This window comes from Lontra canadensis, unplaced genomic scaffold (genome assembly GCF_010015895.1).
Source record: "Lontra canadensis isolate GAN:19392208 unplaced genomic scaffold, GSC_riverotter_1.0 scaffold22, whole genome shotgun sequence".
Lineage (NCBI taxonomy): Eukaryota > Metazoa > Chordata > Mammalia > Carnivora > Mustelidae > Lontra > Lontra canadensis.
The window spans coordinates 3,813,139-3,832,758 of NW_022631016.1; the positions used below are offsets into that span (position 1 = coordinate 3,813,139).

The 19,620-nt window shown below is 47.3% G+C and overlaps 1 protein-coding gene across 1 annotated transcript in view; it reads left to right on the top strand.

Annotated features, from left to right (window-relative positions):
• Positions 1–19,620, top strand: part of ICE1 (interactor of little elongation complex ELL subunit 1) — a 56,640-nt gene that overhangs the window by 20,248 nt on the left and 16,772 nt on the right. Inside the window, exons 8-13 of the mRNA XM_032861848.1 lie at positions 888–970; positions 1,145–1,184; positions 1,265–1,321; positions 8,196–8,282; positions 11,317–11,726; positions 13,844–18,634. Of these exons, the coding sequence (XP_032717739.1) occupies positions 888–970; positions 1,145–1,184; positions 1,265–1,321; positions 8,196–8,282; positions 11,317–11,726; positions 13,844–18,634 (5,468 nt within the window). The remainder of the gene's footprint in view (positions 1–887; positions 971–1,144; positions 1,185–1,264; positions 1,322–8,195; positions 8,283–11,316; positions 11,727–13,843; positions 18,635–19,620) is intronic.

Here is a 19,620-nt window from a genome sequence, read left to right on the forward strand (position 1 = left end):
TTTAAAGAGATTTGAGGTGCCTGTGTGTTTCAGACTATGTGCAACTTTTAGGACAGATTTCCTTTGAAGGGAAGTGCAGCCTTTACTTCTCATGTGACAAAAATATTTTTCCCTAGTGAGTGATGTGGCATAATAATCAGGTAAAGAAACAGTCAAGCTCAGTGGAGGAGTCAGGAAAGAATTGTTACTGTGGTGTTTTATGGGATTTGAGTTTTCATGGCAATTGTGTCTGAATGTACTGGGTAAAGTTAATACTGGCTAGATTCTTAATAATGTATTTGGACCTTGAGCTTCAGAATCAAAAACCAGACTGAAGAATTTGCTGAAGATCCAGAGAAGAGCTAAAACAATACCTTAAAAGTAGATCTAGAGCAAAGGCATTAGCAGCTAGAACTATCAGCTTGTTGATGGGAATTCCAGGAAGAAGTAACAATATAAGAAGCATGGAGAAGATTGTCCCACTTCCCCAATGCAGAGGATAGTATTGACTATATTCTTAGATGAACCCACAGCTCTAAAGTCTCTGAAACGTGAATGATGCTTCTTGCTGAAGAGCAAGAGGGAACAGTGCCCTCCTAGAGAGGTCATGTGTGTTGGGTTCTTGTCTGACCAGAAGGCTTGGACTGGCCTGTGCTGGGATTTGCCAAGGTGTCTTGGGGCCTCTGCCAAGTCAGTGATTTTATGGTTAATAGTTTAAACAAACCGTGTTCCTTCATTTATCCCTGACCGAGGAGGTGCTGAAGGGACAGTAACTTTTTACAAAATTTGTTTCAAAGTTTTATGAAAAGAGAAACGCTCTCATTAGATGATATTTTGAGTGTCTTCTTAGGGGTGGCTGTGAAGTCGGTAAATTCTTGCCGTGTCTCTCGTTCACTGTGTCTTTAAAGAGGCTGCTGTCAAGCAGACGCAGGACTTCAAGCAACTGAGGAATGAGAAGAAAATACTTGAAAAGGAATTTAAGAAGACACAGGTAATAGATAATAGTGTGCACCCAGGTGACGCCTGTGGCCTCAGGGCTCCATAGCGTCCTTGTCGTGCGGGAGTGAGGACCTGGGCCGCCTGGTGGAAGTGACCCCCTCACATCGGGTATGTCATGCCTGCATCCCTGCCCCTTTCAAACCCTGTCAGCGCTTTGTTTCCACAGGAACGGCTCGATGAATTTTCTAAACAGAAAAATGAAAAGGGTGAGTGTCCACGTACTGTTGAAAATTCCATTTTGATATGCGATACCCTTTATTGACTGTATTTTTCCCCATGATTTTAGAGTTGAGGCATATTGGAACACAAATTTCAAGTGATTCTTATGGGAGCATAGATAAAAGTGAGTATATTACAGATTTCTTACGAATTTCTGTGCCTTACTTCCGGTGGTCTGGGAGGTTGCTTGTTGCTCTTACCTGTGATTGAAGAACTTCTGGGTTTAGCAGATGTTCGTGTTAGAGAAGTCATAACCCATTTTACATCTCTGTGTGATCTGTTGTGTGTATTATATCACCTTGTTGTCTGGTCAAATAATCCGATGAATGAGAGTCAACAGCAGTATTGCTTGGGAAAGAAACCAGTCTGTGGCATAATTTCCATACTTTTCAGTAAGTATAGTTTTCTCATTAGGTTACAGTTTGCCACTTGAATTTATAAAATTTCTTGGGTGCCAAGTATATAAAAATTGTTAAGGTCAAGCAGGAAAACTGGAATCAAAGCCCTCCAGTGTATTTTTGGAGGGAAGGCCAAGTGTTCTAGGGGACGTAAGACAGTAGTAGTGGAACGGGGAGTCACAGACGCTTTGGTCTTTGTTTTGTCATGCGGTGTGGTTTCTTGCAGGCGAGGAGATGCAACACTGGGTGCTGAGAAGTTGAAGCGTTTGCTTTAATATTTCTCTTTATTAGTTGTGTGATCCTTGGCCATTTACTTCTCTGCCTTTCTTTCTCCATTTTTAAAAAGGAGATACGGATTTCTGCTCTACCTGTCTTACTTTCTTGGTAGAGATGACATTCGAATGATAAATAAGGAAATAATGGTATTTTTATGTCACCAATGTGTTATTTTTCCTCTGAGTGGAGATTACTGAAACCACTTCCATTGTTCCTACAAGGATATAGCGTCTCTTTACAAGCCTCCTTTACCCTTTCTCTTCGTCCTGTCCTTTTGTTTTAATTCAGAACACAAGATCACCTTTTCTTGGGCTAAAGGTTTTACTAGTTAACACCCTTCAGTTGCCCGGGCACTGGTTTGCTGTTTCCCACAGTTGCTGCTGCATAGGACGTGCCTCAACCCTCTTCTCCTCGCCCCTCCATGTGGAAGGCTAGTCTTTGAGTTACAAGTGTAGCCCAGGGAAGTGGCAGCTCGCCGGGCTCCGTGCTCCCAGCCAGTGCTCAGCTGCTTTTGTCACCTTCTCTTTTGGGCTGGTGGGTTTGTTTTAGGATTTGAGGGTTCTCAAGCTTTGCTGTTTAAAACCGGACCCTCCCACTGTGTCCTCGGAATCGCTCTCTATCCCTGCATTCTGTTTTCTCTGCCCTCGCCAAGAGGGTGAGTGTTGTCTGCTGCACATTTTACTTCTTCCAGGTAAATACATGAAGGCTTTAGGAATCTGTTCATTATTTACCTGTGGACATTGGGGGATTTAATTCCGAATTACTAGGTATATCACTAATACTTTTCTCCCATATAGCTGACCCTTCACCAACGCTGGGTTGAACTGCATGCATATCCACTTCTATGTGGGTATTTTCCTATAAATACAGTGCAGTACCGTGAATGTATTTTCTCTTACGGTTTTTTAACAGTTTTCTTTCTTCTGGCTTATTCATTGTAAAAATATAGTATATGATGTATGTGGTGTATAAAATACATATTATTGCCTTTTGTGTTACCAGGAAAGGTTCTGGTTCACACGGAGCTATTAGTAGTTAGGTTTTAGGGGAGTCCGAGTTACAGATGGATTTTCAGTTCTGCAGGGGGTCAGCGCCTCTGACCTCCATGTCCAAGGCTCATCTGTACTTCTGAAAGAAATTGACAAGTGCGAAAGTATATTGGGTTGACTTCACCTTTTGAAAGGCCACCTGAATGCCACATTTGCCTTTCCTTCTTTCTAAATCCATTAGCGATGTCAGAAAATAAGACAATACCAAAAAAAAAAAAAACAAACAAAAAGCAACAATAAAAAACTCTCCTTTAGAGTTAAAAAGTTTACTACCAGTGGAGGAAAAATAAAGCAGATGGTATCAGCTGGTGATGAAACCCAAAATTATAGCAAAAATAGCAGGCTTCAAAAAGCAAATTTGATTGTAGGAGCCCTGCGTTTCTTAAGATCAGAGGTGCAGGGCATGGGAGATGGAGCAGGACATTCATTAGTGGTTTGTCATGTAATAGATTCAGGTTGAAAAATACATGTATAGCCTTCTGGTTTCAGAAACAGTTTCTGGCATTTATCCACACGTTGTGGCCTGAAGTTTAGTTCTGTGAAGTGTCATTTGCGACATAGGAGGTACTCTGAGTGGGCGTGGATATAAGAAAATCAGAAAATTGGGTAATTATACCAGCTTTGAAGGATAGCCACTCCTGTTCACAGAGGATGAGATACTTAACGTTCTCCATATAAATCCTCGTAACTGTTTCACTCTGCATCCCTTCCCCCCGAAGGCAGGGCCCCATAGGTCCATGAAGTGAGCACCTTCTTGTATTACCAGAGGAATGTAGGCTGAAGAAGTGCACGCTGGCTCCCAGAGATGGCCGGCCTCCGCTTTCATCTCTAACTGAGAAGCAGCAGTCACGGGGAAGAAAGGTACCCAGGAAAAAACCCTGAGGAGATGGTATTAAATCACAAACGGGAGGGGAGAAAATATTAAAAATAGAGTTACTGTCCTTAGAGAATCTGTTGCTGCAGTGAAATTGAGCCAGTGGGAAAACAAGATCATACATGTCGCACTGGTCACCTATCAGGACCTCTCCAGGGGAGGCCAGAGCCCTGAGGAGAGGAGGTCAGCAAGAAATGATTGAAGGACACATCTCAGAGCAGGACACACATGCAGTATTTCTATTAGAAAGGCCTGTCAGGTGTTGAGCATAACTTTTGTGTATGGTCTTTATTTCTGGCATGTTAGTAGGAAGTATTTTTTAAAATCAAATGAAATGGAAAGATTGAATGTAGGGAGATGGATAGAGAAATTTGGAGTAAATGCTGACTTGAAAGTAGTAACCAGGCACAAAGTAATTCAAGCCTAGAAATGAGTTTACATGGATTAAAAGGAAATATCCAGGTTAGATGCAGTTCACCAAGGAGATGCTGGTGTCATAGACTAAGAATGTGAGACTCTGTGGTAAAATGCCTGGAAATGCTGGAGGGAGTAGTCGCCTGTTTCCGCGAGAGGCTTTAGTGTGTTTCTCAGATGCTGTCATCTGTAAAAGCAGACAGAATGGGTGGAATTGGATTTGTAATTTCAGGATGGATGACTTACACCTAACTCTTAAAGCACACACCTAGGATTCTTTAAAATACTTTCAGACATATATGAAATCTGTTTGCTAGACAGCAGAAACTCCAGCCTAATATGAGATACTATTATGATACTGAAATTTAATAAGATATTAATAAAAATCTCTCCCTCCCCTCGAACCCCCCCAAACCCCACAACTTTCCACGTCTGTCTGGTAAGTGAGCATGCATTAACACAAACCAACTCCTTTTGGGTAGCAGAGAACATAAAAACTGAAATAAACAACTGTAGGGCAGTATTAAAGTCTCTGAGATATTGTCAGTGTGGTATTCACTGGAATGAGTGATCTTACGTGATTATTTTAGAAAGCAAGAATGACAGGAAAGTAGGAAAATGCAACAAAAACTGAGGGAAATGGAAAGAAGGAGAAGTTGTTGATTTGGGCCCATTAGAACAAACAGCCGGAACTTTGCAGGGTTGTTGAAACCGACAGTTTTTCGGCAGGTCTGATCAAGAAAGGAAGGAACAGAAACACAAAGGCCTCATGGCTGGGAAAGCTACGAAAAAGCCACAATGAGAGAATTTCCAAATTCACGCATTTATATTCCAATTGAATCTTGTTTGTGAAATGAACCATTTTCAAAGGAAACATGCTCAGATTGACTTGGGTTGGTTGTTGGAAACCTGAACAGAAAAATAATGCAAAAGAAATGAAAAAAAATTAGTTAAAGATCTAATACCATACAAGATCCAAATGACTTACAAGTGAGTTCTATAAAGGCTTCAGTGAGTCAAACTAATGTCTTTTTTGTTCTTTTGTGTGTCTGAGAACTTAGAAAAAACTTAGACTTCTTTCCATGTCATTGTCTTAGACTCAAATAGCCCTATACCAGAACCAGCTAAGAGTGACACACACACACACACACAACACTCACACACACGCGCTGTCAGTTGGGAACACAGCTGCAAAAATACCAAACGAAATTTTGAGAACTCCATTCTCGGAGTAGTAGAATATACAGACTCATTATGATTTAAGGGTTTATCTCAGGAAGACCACTACCACTGGTTAAGAGAAAAATGATACAATCATCTCAATACGGCACCCACTTTTCATAAAAAAATATTTGGTGAGGCAATGGTAGAAAAACATGTTTGGAAATTGAGAAAGGTGGAAGCTGAAGAGCCTGGTCTTTACCGTCAGAAGTAGGCACGGGTGCTTCTGGTTACCTCCATTCTTTATTATGCACTTTATTATGCCCCGCCGAGCTGTGCAGCAGAGCCCTCATGGAAGAGCAGGGGCTGTGGGTACTGATAAGGACGAGGCAGAATTGTCATGGTTTCAAATGATGAGACTGTCTCGGTAGACTCCGTTGGAAAACAAGTACAGGAGTGTGGCAGAGTGGTGGTACAGGCTTTGGGCACATCGAGTGCACTGTCCTCAGCCTATCAGAATCAGGACGGGATGAGAACCACCTGTTAAGGCAATGGGATCAACGCGTCTAGGAAGAGAAAAATCTGAGAGCCGTGTGCAAGGCCTCTGAAGAAGCCTGTAAAGCTGCGGAAGAGTGTGAAAGCCCAGAACACGGGAGTGAACATTGTTACTGGATCAGAGGCTCACGGCATAAAGATGGGAGGTTTCCCCAGACGTATTTCTAAAGATCCAGTCTTACTCAAATCCCACTGAGTTTTAGATGGGAAAGGGCAAGCAGATGGTAAATTTAGGCTTATCAGGGTAGAAGAATAGATGTTTGGAATAATCAGGTTTTTGAAAAGGGAAATACCTTGGGCTCATGCCCACCCAGGTTGTAAAACACAGTTGAGACGGTCTCACTGTGGGAGCGTGGCGTTTGTGTGACGCCGGACAGGCCAGCGGAGCAGACAAGTACAGGGACACGCATGGACGCCTTAGGTTTTGATGCGGGCAGGATTGTAGGGGGTTGGGGGAAGGTGTGCGGTTCAACATAATGAGCTTTTCTCTTCACAGCTAAGTAATGAAGCCACAGTGCGGGGTTTTTTTGGAGGGGTGGTGTTTGTGTTTTCCTGCTTTATTGGGAATGGATAGTTCTGTTTTGTGAGATTAGAGGTAGTGAACAAGTGCTCAGAAAAGGCATAGCTCTGCTTAATAGCTTCCATAGGAATAGAAAAGTAACTTTTTCTCTTTTTTTTTAAGGTTCCTTGTTTGCTGCTTTGGGTATACGTAATAAGCAGGGATCCTGGTCAGGTCATTTAAGCAAAGGGGATTACAGTAATTGGAAGCAGGCTTTTGGGTAGGTTAAATCACAATGTAGATAAGTTACTTGATCACAGAGTTTTCAAACTCGAGAGTGGGTGTGCCTCATACACAATGACAGTCAGAAGTCGACTGGGCTTCCGAGAGGTTGGAAATGGGAGACTTTTAAGCTTGCCTTGTGACTGTGTCCTCACCACTTACCCTGGCCCGCTCTTCTGGGGACAGCGCTCTTTGTGGAGTGATAGAGTTGGCCAGCTTAAATAGGGCTGACCTATTTCAAAATATGTGAGTTCTTGCAGATATTTTGGGTTAAAAGGTTGGTTTTTCATCTTCTCTAGAACTGGATTAAAGATTTCAGTATTTTCAATAAATGCTTCAGGCTAATTTAAGAACTTAAGGGAAATTATAATAGAACCTGAGAAGGCCTGAAATTATCTAATACTTAAAGTTTTTTTTAGTTGAATTTTTATTAGTGCGGTTGGTCTTTTTATGCATATCTGGCCACAAGCTAGTCATACTTAAATTTTATGAATATTTTTTGTTCTGGCAGTTTTTTGGGAATGTGTATACATATTAATGTTAAACTCACTGTAAAACCATAGTGTCACTTCTTAGTTATATGAATTTCATTAGGCTTGCTGTATTTAAAACGATTGGACTTCACAGATCATCGAGGATCTAAATCTGTAGAAATGTGTACCTTTCAACCTGAACCAGTGGTTCTCAACTATTCTAGGAATCCTAATCCCTTTGAAAATGTATAAAAATTCCAAGGCTTTCACTTCCCTTTTAAAAGCTTATGTTTCTCTGTGAGTCTGCCTGTTTGTGCGATAATCTCTTCCTTTCCACCTGTTTATACACACACGTTTCTGTCTTCCACCCTGTTAACCCCTTAAGACTGTTAATGAATCTTCTATTCTCCACAAAGCCCCCAGATTAGTTACAACATGGCCAGTTTTTTTGTCTTTTGATTTTTGTCTTTTAAGATTTTTAAAGTAATCTCTACATCAGCGTGAGGCTTGAACTCACAGCCTTGAGATCATGAATTGGACGCTCTCCCCAGCATGGTCAGTTCTGATGAGTTCTCTGACACCCTCATGTCACTGAGGGGTGTTTTCTGCTATTGTTTGCAGTAAACGTAGAGCCAGCGTTTCTTATATCAGACACTATATCTGTGCTTCTGTCCCTCATCTCTCCCCACTTTCTGTAGAAAGTGTATGGTCCATTCATACAAATAGGCGATAAAGACTTTTACCAGCAAGTAGATTTGGTCTTATGAGTCTTGTGCCCTCCCATTCCCCTCACCCCTGGGGAAAAAACAAGCCTGTCCTCATGGTTCAGCCGGAGCGTTACAGGCCTTCCCACCAGCAGCTTAGCGATTTATGCACAGTGGTTGGATTTGGGGAAGAAGCCTTGGTCCCTAGCTGTTTCCCCAGCCCCTAAGAGATCCTGATTTCCCAGGAGTGTGTGTCGGCCTTTTGTAGATTGAGCCAAATGACATGTCGTTAATACTCTACTCTTCTGTGCAGGAAAAGTAAAGCTACTTCTGAAGGAGCTCTGGCTCTGCATAAACACAACACACAGACTACCTGGTGAAGGCAGCCGATGCATCACAGGTGAGAGAGAAGCTTCCAGAAGTACATTTCATGCATGGAAGTAGAAATGTTTACCGTGGGCATTATATGCCTTCAGCCTTTGCTGCCTCCTGAATCTGACCTTGAAAGAATGGGATAAATTGGAACGGGTACTTTCAGTTACAGAGCCCCTTCCCCTTCAGCGTGGCTTCTCGTCTCAGTAAGTGCATTTGGCCTGTACTGTTCAATGGCGGCTTTCGTCAGAGGACGTGCGAGGAAGCTGGAAGGACTCGTAGTGGAGTGCGTGTGGCAGGGACATGCGGAGTACTGCGGAGGCGTGGTGCTTTCCGGATCATTTCACGGTATCCTCTGTCCGGTAGCAGCCTCACTGGGTTTACTTTTGTAACCAGTTCCTTTGGCTGAACTGTCTGCTGTACGTTCGCGGTCTCCTTTAGAATACTGGTGTTGTCCGATAAGCAGTGGTTTCCTCTCATGCTGTCATATCAGATCAGTACTCTGCAGCACTGTCCGCTCATTTTCAGGTTTGGCTTCATCTGTGGGCTCTCTTGATCTGCAGGCAAAGCTGGGGAGGCCTTCTGCCACGTTCTCAGTTACACCCTACTTAGGATTTAAGCTTTGGAAATAGGTATTAGTCATCCCAGAGTGGATGGGGAGAAGTTAGCTGTCATGCATAAGATCAAAATGCTCCTTACTTAACTCCCCCCCCCCCCATTATACTGGTTTCTTACGATTCGCTGCTATGAGTTCACAGATTGCCGAGGATCTGAGTCTGTAGAGACGTGTACCTAGTTTTCTCTCTCAGGCTCCAGAAGGCAGAGTTCCCTCAGAAAAGTGTTACCAGGCAAGTTGCTGATTCTCATTTGTGCTTGACTCCGTGAGATTTTGTGAGATGGAGAGGGGCCTGTTGGATGGGGCGCTGTTCAGTCAGTTGCCACGTGCCATGTGGTGACACTGCTGATACAAGCAGGTGGCACCTGGGTCTCCTGAGCCAGCCTCTGAGGCTCAGGGTCCAAGTCCTCATCTGCTCAGGCAGAAGTAGCCCGGGCCTTTTCTCAGTCGGCTTCACCAGCTAGTTGCCATGTTTTATTCTAAGCACTTGATTTTATGTTAAGATATTATTAAAAGGGCTCCCTATTTAATCATTTTTTTTAAAGATTTTATTTATTTATTTGACAGATAGATATCACAAGTAGGCAGAGAGGCAGGCAGAGAGAAAGGGCAGGGGGAAGCAGGCTCCCTGCTGAGCAGAGAGCCCGATGCGGGACTCGATCCCAGGACCCTGAGATCATGACCTGAGCCGAAGGCAGAGGCTTAACCCACTGAGCCACCCAGGCGCCCTGGAATCTTTTTTTTTTTTTTTTTTTTTTTTTTTTTTTTTTTTTGTGCCCTGGAATCTTCAGTCTTAAAACATACTCTTTTTGTTTTTGTAATTTTTTGTTTTTATATGCGAAGGTTTACAAAAATAGTGCAGGAAATTCTCTTAGACTCCGAGTCCAGATTCCCCTAAACTTAACCCTTGGTGCGAGACGGTTAGCTAAGTGAAAGCTCACATGCATGTCTCTGGGTGCGTGTTGGTCCCTGGAGCCCACCTTGCACAGCAGCCTTCTGCCTTTCGGCCCCCAGATTCGGTGGTGCATCCGCGTCTCTTTGTCTCCTGTCTTCCCTACTTTCAGAGAGGAAGCATCATTTTGTACGAAACCTTTCAGTTGTGTCTTGTGTGCTCTTTTCTCATATTAAGTGAAGCTTGATTCTCTCCAGCAAGAACTCTGCAATGGTACCCTTGTGCTCTGCTCTGGACACTGTACCGGGGAGGGAATGGCGGGATGGATGACATGGGGTGACAGTGGACGTGCTTGTTTAAGGTGGTGTCTGCCAGGCTTCCCCAGTGTTACGTTACTGTGAATTATCTTGAGAGAGACACGTGGATGCTCTGCAGTTGGTCACTTTCTCCCTGCTCTGGCCTGCTGATCCTAGCGTCCACCGATAAAGCCTGCATGCCACAATTGCTGCGTGGTCTGCTAGTGATTTTGTAATTCTCTGTTCCTTCTACATTCATTAATTGGAACTCTTTATTCTCTGCTCTGTACTTCGTAACTTTTGTTTATTTCATCGTTCATATTGCTCCAGCTTTGGTTGTTGGGACTGTTTTCGGGTTGGCTCCTGGGCCCTACCCCAACCTGTTTTGAGAACTTCTTTCTGGCTCTGCAAGATGTTTCAGGCCCTGTTTGTATTTTCCACTCCCCAGCCCTATCGTCAGTCACTTCTCCAGGGAGCCTTGAGTCCTTATGTCCAGCTTTCGAGTATGAAGAATGGTTATTTGTGGTTACTTCCCAGGACACAAATATCTTCACTGATAATTAGCACCACGGCAGTTCATCAAAATCAAGACCCCCAAACCACTGGCTTTTTACAGTAACTTTCCCATTGCACCGTAATGCGACGTCTGTATGTGACCTAGTTGAGTTTCTTCATTGCAGCAGTGTACACATGTGGTTATTGGGTAGGCTTGATCGTTGGCTGGTTTTTGTTTTGTTTTTTTTTTTAATTTTATTTTTTATAAACATATATTTTTATCCCCAGGGGTACAGGTCTGTGAATCGCCAGGCTTACACACTTCACCGTTGGCTGGTTTTTTATTGTTTTGCAGACAGAGGAAATTGTGTTCCCTGTCAGTCTCTCTGCACAAAGATGTCTCCGAATGCTGCTGGTTGTGTGGAAAGATAGTTACTGAAATGGGGAGTGTGCCAACAAGGCCCGTTCCCACCACCGCGATACCTTTCCACCCGTGCGCCCTGAGGCCCGTGGGCCACAGGGCATCACCTCCACCCACCTGCCCTTCTTCTTGTCCTGCTTATTGTGAGGGAAGTGTACCTACATGAAATGTGTTTAGGTCTTACAGAGTGATTATTCAGTAGAAAGGGAATGGGTGTCTTTTAAAAAATGTTCTTGTTTTTTGGGTTTCTTCAATAAAGCAGGCGTTTTGAATACTTAGGGTAATTTTTTAAGTTTTCTTAATGTTATGTATATTTGATACTTAACTTTTTTTCTCCCACAGAGAAACCTGCCAAAGAAAACCCGGGGCCCACAGAGTCCAGGGACGATGGTGTGCCCCCTCCAGCAGGAGGCAGGCCACTCCGAGCCGCAGCTGTGCAGACATGCCTGGCAGAACTGTCCATGGAAATAGAGGGTGACTTCTCTGCATGTAGACGTGTGGGGAGACACGAGTACAGTGGAGCCGCGCACTGCAATGACCACGTAGCTAATGAGGGCCGGCCTCCTGAACTTGAGGTGCCAAGGCCTGACGAGGACAGTACTGACTTCTCTGATCGTGATCACTGTTTGGATGAAGACCTCCAGGCTGCAGTTGACTTCTTCAGACTTCCCCCTCCTCTGTTGTCTCCGGTGCCGTCACCCCCTTTGGTGTCCCTGCCACCCCTGAGCACGTTACCTTCTTCACTGGCACCTGTGAGTTTGCACTTGGCATTTGAGTTCTCATGCGGGCACATTGCTCATGCTGACAATGTTGGCTGTATTCAGGGAGTGCTGCTCAGTGATGTTCAAACCAGACTTTCTTGGGGGCAGATGTGAGCATTGACGAGGGCATGCCCATGCTTTTTACAAGAACGTGGAGCCCATGACATGTTCACTTAAGGTTGCATTCTGTGTGTCTTTATCCGCAACCTAATTCACATTCCCCTGTGGGAGGACCGTGTTCGAGTTGCTCTTCTCTCTGCTGCCTGGAACCTAACGCAGTGAATGCATTAAGGCATGGTTGCAGGGTGGAGCTTGTCCGAGATGGGGAATCCATGTACGTAGCACACATGCCCATTAACCTGTGTTTGCCAGGTTCCCCGCTTCCGTTTGATGACTTCATCTCCTCTTCATGTGTTTGCAGAGTGGTTTATTGTAAATTCTTAGGCAGTGAAGTCTTGATGAAGCAGATTTGTATGCTTTTTGGCTTAAGGAGCAGATAAATGCATTGCTTTGAGTCACTCCCTTTCTTCAGGAAGCAGTGTACATCTCTTCTGTTCCAGGGCCGTGCTTGGCCTGGGAACACGGATGTGACTTAGTCCGTGGTTACCACTTGGCTGGATCTTGTGTGGCAGTTGGGCGGGGGAAGGAGCAGATGATCGCACAGCTGTGGTAGAGACTGCCGGGCTGGGGGCACACCAGGTGGAGAGGACCCAGGCCAGAGGCTGGCTCCTGAGGGAGGCCAAGGAGGGCAGGAATGCTCTGGGAAGACGGGACCCAGCTGAGTGTTCAAGAGGGTGGGGTGCTTCAGGTGGAGGACCTCTTTACACAGGGTCATGGAACTGAAGGTGAGCTTGTGCCAGAGAACATTCATGCTTACCAGGTCAGCAGAGGCCGTCTGTGTCCTTAGGACTTTCCATTTTATCGTGAGGGCAGTAGGAAGTCCTTGGTGGATCTGGGAAGTGGATTTAATGATAGACGTTCAGTTGCAAGTTTCCGTTTAGCCTCTGTGTGATCGAGTAGGGAGTGGGGATAATCTGGACAGAGGTAAGAGCATAGGGGGATATCCCTGACTGAATCAGCAGCTTCCAGCCTTCTCGACATCTCATCCCCGCAGCGGCACTGGGGTCCAGGAGGTGGGGCTGGTTTGAGAAACGTTAGGAGGCCGATGAGCAGCATTTGGTGAGGTTTTTAGTGTGGTGGTTGCAGAGGTGGAGGAGGCGGGGAGGCTGCAAAATAGCAAAGGAAAGAAACCAAGCAGCCCTGCTCCGGGGGGCTGGGGGGTGCCGTGTCAGTGTCAGCTGGGGATGCAGGCATGCATGGGGCTTGCAGGGGGACACGTGCAATAGGATTTTAGAACCACGACCGTGGTGGTCAGAAGGAGGCCAGGCGGTGGAGGAGCCGGCTCTCCTGCTGTGCCATGTGACGGGGGCAGCTCAGCCAAAACAGCAGGGGCTGCACTGGGGTGTGGGGGGTTTCTGGAGCAGAGATGGGGAGAGGGCTGTGTGGGAAGGGGCAGTGTCAGTGTGCATACTGTTGAAAGAGGTAGAGCTCGTTCACCTGGTAACAGCATCCCAGATGCAGCCCAGGCACGAGGGCATGTCTGCAGGAGGTACTTGGAGGTCGCTCCCCGGAGTTGCCGCCAGTTCTGCTGTGCTGGAGCTGGACGCCTGCAGGGGAGTGACCTGGAAGCAAGGGGATGGAAGGCTGCGCAGCCAGAGTTGGACATGTTCTGTGCCCGGAAACGGGGAGGAAGAACCAGAGAGTAGGAATGTTTGGCCCTTTGGAGGATAGACTAATCCTGGCTGTGTCTGTTGTGGGAGGAGCGTACGGTGGGAGTGTGGGGAGCTTGGGGAGACGGGTCCGGGAATGGTGGCAGCTGGCTGCTCAGACCGCAGCTCGTCTCCCTGCTGGCAGCTTCCCGACAGGGAGCTACCCTTTCCTTGGCTGTGTCTGAAAGGATTCTTGAGGAATGCATTTAATTGATCATTATATGTAGTCGGTCCAATTAGTATTTCATAAGAATCACTTTTTAAGGCATTTAATTGTTAGGTATATTTAGTCATTTTAGTTAAGATTTAACTAATAAGAATAACTCATTCGTTTTTAAGGAAACCTACTTCGGAGAGTATACAGATTCCAGTGATAATGAATTGTCCCAACATAGAAATTCTGCTGAGTCTGTTTCAGAAGATGAGATATCTGAATCACAGTATTTTGGTTCATCCAGAAAAAGTAAAGGAAGTGGTGGTACCTGGGAGGAAAAGCTCAAATCACATGAAGCCACCCAGGCTCTGGCTACGTTGGAAGTAAATGAAGTGACAACTGTCGGGTTTGGGACGTTCACAGCAACGCTGAGAGAGCCTTCAGCTGCATACTCCGTAGCTCGCGAGAACCACTGGATGGTGTCATCTGAGTCCGGGAGTGACGGGAGAAGAGCCATTTCAGATGAGGCACAAAGACAGAGAGAGGTTAGGGAGGTGGATAAGTCGGTGCAGACTGAGAACACACTTCATGAACCCATCAGAAACGTGTGTGTTGAGACGTCGTCTGGCAGCCGGGCACAGGGCAGGGAAGCGGCCCTCCGGAAGCCTGACGTGTGTTCCTCTCCCCTCGGCAAGAGGCCATTCAGCGAACTCATGGAATCTGAAGGGAAAACCCTACTATCCAAAATGATAGGATCCCCCAAATCACAGTTTGCTAAGTGGACACTAAGTAATGAAATCCCTCTTGAATCAGATCATCTGTCAATCTCTGACCACTTCCAGGGAATGTGTAGAGTATTGGGAAAGAAGCGAGATGTTCAAGACTTCATTTTAGGAGCATCGCCTGAGCCAGAGGACGACGTAGGTGACGCAGCGGGTGCCCCAGGGCTCCGTGGTGATGCCAGCCTTTCTTCCTCTTCTACCTCGGGAGCATCGTCTGTCTGCAGTGACTCCCCATCTTCCTCTGGATTGAAGTATGCTCATGACCGACACATTCCTGCTAAAGTTACGTCTGTGGAACTGCATCACTCAGAACAGCAGTTAAAAGCTGAAACCTTGAACGTGCTAGATCTGCAGCCTGAGCCCCCAGAGTGTCCGGCCGGAGAGAACCATCTGGAGAATAGCTTGTGTGCTTTGAGCCCTGAGTTGGGAGCATCACATTTTAATAATGAAAGCAGCAGTGAGGTCAAGTCCACAGATGTTGTGAAAGGCATTCCCAAAGTCTGTTCAATTGCACAGTCAGTATTTATAAAAGCTATGAAAGACGCACAGTGCAGAAGCCAGGGTCCCAGAGCTGAGCTCCCCCTGACTAGGGCGGATTCTACACCATTGCTAGAGTCTCAGCGTGGCTTAGCCAAGGGTGAGTTTGGTTTTAAAAGCCCTTCATGGCACCATAGTGATGTGTTAAGGAGAGGTGGCGAAGAAAGGCTAAGGGCTAAGTCAGAACCCGAACAGAAGACTAACCATCAGGTACAACAGGCAGCAGCACCCTTAGAAAGTAGACGGTCCACATCGAAGCCTGAACTTGCCTCAGAAAATAACCCCGTGGGGCTCAGGGCTGCTACGTCACTATTGCCTAACCAAGTGTCCGTGATCACCAAGCAGGCCCGGCCCGACACAGTGCAGAGCGCTAGACTGGAACCCTGGAGGCAGCAGAGGACTGAGCCTCCCTTCGGGGCCGCACACGCCGGTCCTGGGGCTGTTCCCACGTCCTCTGTAGCCAGACGTGGCGGAGAAAGAGAGGACATGGCGTGGGCTGCCCAGGGAGCGGCTGCTAATGAAGGGACCTCGCCACAAGTTTCTGCCTCATGGAGAAAATTAAATTTCAGTTTTCCAAGTGGTTCTTCACCAGTCGGAAGTTCTCATTGTTCCACAAATAGCAAACCGTCTTTCTCTCCTAAAAACATCCCTGTCCCAAACCAAGACGTCACAACCGAAGCCTCCGCACAGGAGGCAGTGCCGAAGCAAAGTCTGCTCCTTCATGCTGCGAGTCTGGACTCCTCTGGGCTGGATGGGGACCGACTCCGTCCCGTTCCAGAAGTGCCAGTGTCGAGAAGTTTCGTTGTTGACAGAGTGCCCTATGGGGGCACGGGCAGATCTGGTAGCGAGGCTCTGGCCATCCCGGAGGGCTCTCCCCGTGTCCGCCCGAGCCTGCAGGAGTCCCCAGAGCTGCCGTCTCAGACTCCTGGCAGGGCCTCTCCTGAAGGTCCAGGTACCACAGGGACGGCTGTCCCATCGGCGATTCTCAGAAAAGATGAGGAGACACGTGCTGTCCCCGCGAGTGCTCTCGCCGGGCCTGTGTGTTGTTACACGGGCATTCGGGAGGGAGGAGGTGGCGACACAGAGGTGGAGGAGAGTGAGGCGCCTAGTGGCAGCGAGGTAGAGAGTGAGCCCGAAGCCGCGCTGGGGGACAGACCGCAGGGGGCTGCTCACGCCTCCAGAAGAGGTTTAGGAGCCCCAGGTGCTGGCGCAGCCGAGACCCGGCCTGCCGTCGAGGTGGGCTGCCTGACCTCCGCGCTGCAGGACTTCAACATCAGTACTCTTTCTGAGATCGACGGGCTCTCTACATCAGAGGTCGTGATGTTTCTTGAAAGTTGTCAGTTAAGAGATTACAGTTCAGGGGACTCTGTTTCAGAATGTTCTAGCAAAGGAACCCTGCATAAAGAAATGAACAAAGACTTAAAGCCAGGTGACCTCTCAGGAGGAAAGTACGGAAAGCAGCTCTGTGAAGAAGAAACCCTTGAAACCTCCGAAGAGTGGATTGAATCCGAGGAAGAGGACGGTCCTCTGAAGAGCACAGGTCAGCTCACACGGCGCTCCTTGGAAACGCTGTCTGAGGTGCTCACCAGGTTTGGACGGGAGCTTCAGGCCAGCTGTGAGAGCTCTCCTGGAAAAGACACTGCTGACTTAGTGCTCTCAAATACGCACGATGGCGTGACCAGTGAGCCTGTCAGAGAGCATGTCCCCCCTCAGGGGGCGAATGGCTTCCCGCCACACCCTTCGGGTACATCCCCTCCAGTAGCCAGCATGACTGGCAAGGGCCGCTCTCCTGCTAGCGGCTCATCGAGTAACGAAGTCACTCCTGGCAGTCCTGAGGGTGTTCCCAGTGTCACCAGCCCGATCCGCGGTGGGGCAGAGTCCTCCCCCCAGCGCTCTGACTCCGTGGCGGGGCAGACCACAGAAGGCAGTGCTGAGGAGGGGGCAGAAACGACGTTTCAGTGCCAGATATCAACAGTGACCTCCGAAGTCATAAACGTGCTCATCAATAAGGATCAAAATCTCGTCATTGAAAAGGGGGACCACTGGACCATCATAAATGGGGTAGCTCTCATGCCAAATGTGGACCAGGTCATACTGTGTGACACTCCCGAAGACATCCCTGTTTCCCCAGATGGAGGAGGCCTGGGAGCTGGCTTCATTTCCCTTACTTCCATGGAGAAGTCCCCAGAGACCGGTCACCCCGGCCCTCCATTTCAGGAGCCCCAGTGCGGCAGCAACCTATCATGTGCCCAAGAGGAAATTTCCAGCAGTAGCCAGAGCACCAACTTTGATAAAAGTCGTTTGCGTAACAGGCCTGTCAAACCTAGCGTAAGGATTAGTTCTGAGATCTATGATCAGAACTTTGAGTCTCAGACCATTGCATCGGATCACACGTACTTTAACTCGAAACTAGAGCCATTCGGCAAAAATAAGAATCGATCAAAGATTTCAAACAAAGATCAATCAAACAGGTCGGCAAAGGCTTTGGCATCAAGCCGAGTTGAAACTAATCAGAATGAAGGTTCTCAGTCATTTTCAGGGGAAAGAGAGAACACAAAAACTCAGAGAAATCAAACTCAGACCATTCTAGCCAATGCTGACACATCAACTCCTACAGATTGTTCTGATACCCTGAGTAAAATCCGGCAGGAGGTGGGGCCCCCTCTGCCACCCTTGCTTGCTCCTCTGGTCGCTACACCTCCAAGGACTTCGCAGCCAGTTTCTCCGCTGCTAGCAACTTCCTCTCCCTCCTCACCTACCTCTCCTCTTGGTCAGATTTCTCCCTTGTGTGAACTCCCTGTGCCTCCTGTGATGTCTCCTTTGCCGGAAGAGCCGGGATGCCTCTCTCCCCCATGCACATCTCCGTCCCCATCTGCTGCACCGGCCGGCGAGAGGATATTGTCATCACCCTTGCAATTTTGTGCTGCCACCCCAAAGCATGCCCTCCCTGTGCCTGGCCGCCTCCCGCCTCTGGCATCTGCCCACACGGCTGTGGCTGGACCCCAGGAGAATTCCGTTAAAATTCTCGACACCATGTACCCAGAGCTGTCTGCCAGGGCCCGTACCCTCAACATTCTCAAAGGGAACATTCAGCTCACTCGAGGTCCTCCTGCAGACCGTAAGACCTTAGCGGGGCCTGTCAGTGCTATCACAGGCTTCAAGGCAATCACCTCAACATCCACCGCCTTTGTTAAGACAGGGGGCAGCTCAGGGAGTGACTGTAGTCAGGACAAGTCCAGAGATGGGGGGACTCGCCAGGATGCAGCGGGGAAAAGGACGTTGTCTGCATCTACGCTGAGGAGCGCCAAAAGACTGCGGCTGGACAGCGGGTCCCCAGAACCAGAAACTGGGGGCACCGCTACAGAAGGAGTCAGCAAGGCCCTCCGGAGGAGCCTCCCTCAAACTGAAGCTGTGGCGGCAGAGGAAGAAAGTTCTCCTCTGACCGTCAGTGCGGTTTCACAGTTGCCTCCAAACCCAAAAGAAACTGTAGAGTCCCATGACAAAGCCATAGCCGATGCGCTGAAGAAGATCGCAGAGTCGTCTTTTGATCTCTTACCTGTCATTCGAAGTCACGTGTATGTGGGAAATATCTCCAAAAAGCCTGTCATGAGAGATCAAGAGAAGGAAGTTGTTCATGAATTTAGCACAACCAAAAAGGTACGTGGTTGCTCTTCTGTAGGAGCACTAGGAATTGCATGTCCTCAGAGACAGGCTGTCTGCTCTCAGCGATGTGGCAGATAGATGACCCGGAGCAGAAACTCGGTTTCCGAGGCAGACAGATACCGTATAAACATTGTGACCTACACTTTGTTTCTAGTCAGCATTTTGTGTACTTGAGTTGTGAAAAGACACTGGCGATCTGATCATTTGTATTCATCAAATACCTTAAAGTTTTAAAGAAACAAAAGTGACGGTCAGGACGACAGTTGCCTATTTCCCATCAATTCCAGCATGATTAAAAGCTCAGAATGGTTTGCTCCAACGCATCAAATTATTATCCTGTGCTGGAGCCTTTTCTGTGGACAGTACACACACATTTGAGTCTGAGCACCTTCCAGAAAGAGAGCTAGGGGTTCCCCTGTGGCTCCTTTAATATCTGTCACCGATGAAACAGGAACCGATCTTGGTTTCAAGATAGGAACAGTTAAAGTGGGAACACTGTGCGGATTCACACAGCTGGGGTACTAGGACTTCTCTGGGGTTGTATTTTCCAATTTCCCATGTCGACACCTTGTGTGGATTCTTTCCAGCGTCTCATGGCTCGCGCTGTGCTGGTTAGCTGCACATCCCGAGAGTCATAGTGGTGACAATACGGATGTGGTTTTTGTAGATTGCTTACTTCCAGAAAGTATAGACAGTAATACATGTCACTTTGAAAAGATAATTTATTTTCAAGTGAACAAATGGACCAAATTATTTAATGCCCTTCTTCTTAAGTAGGAAAATCGTTGCCCAGTATTTTTAAGGCCTAGACAGGATAAATGTGTGGGGCACATCAGAATTCAGAAAACAGGAATGGGAGAAGAATGTAGAGTGAGTGTAATGCACACACGCAAAATTATTTTAGCCCAAACCAAGGAAGTATACTTGTTTGGCGTGGCGGCAGGCCGACGGATGTACTCGGGCAGGGCCCCTGGCCCCTG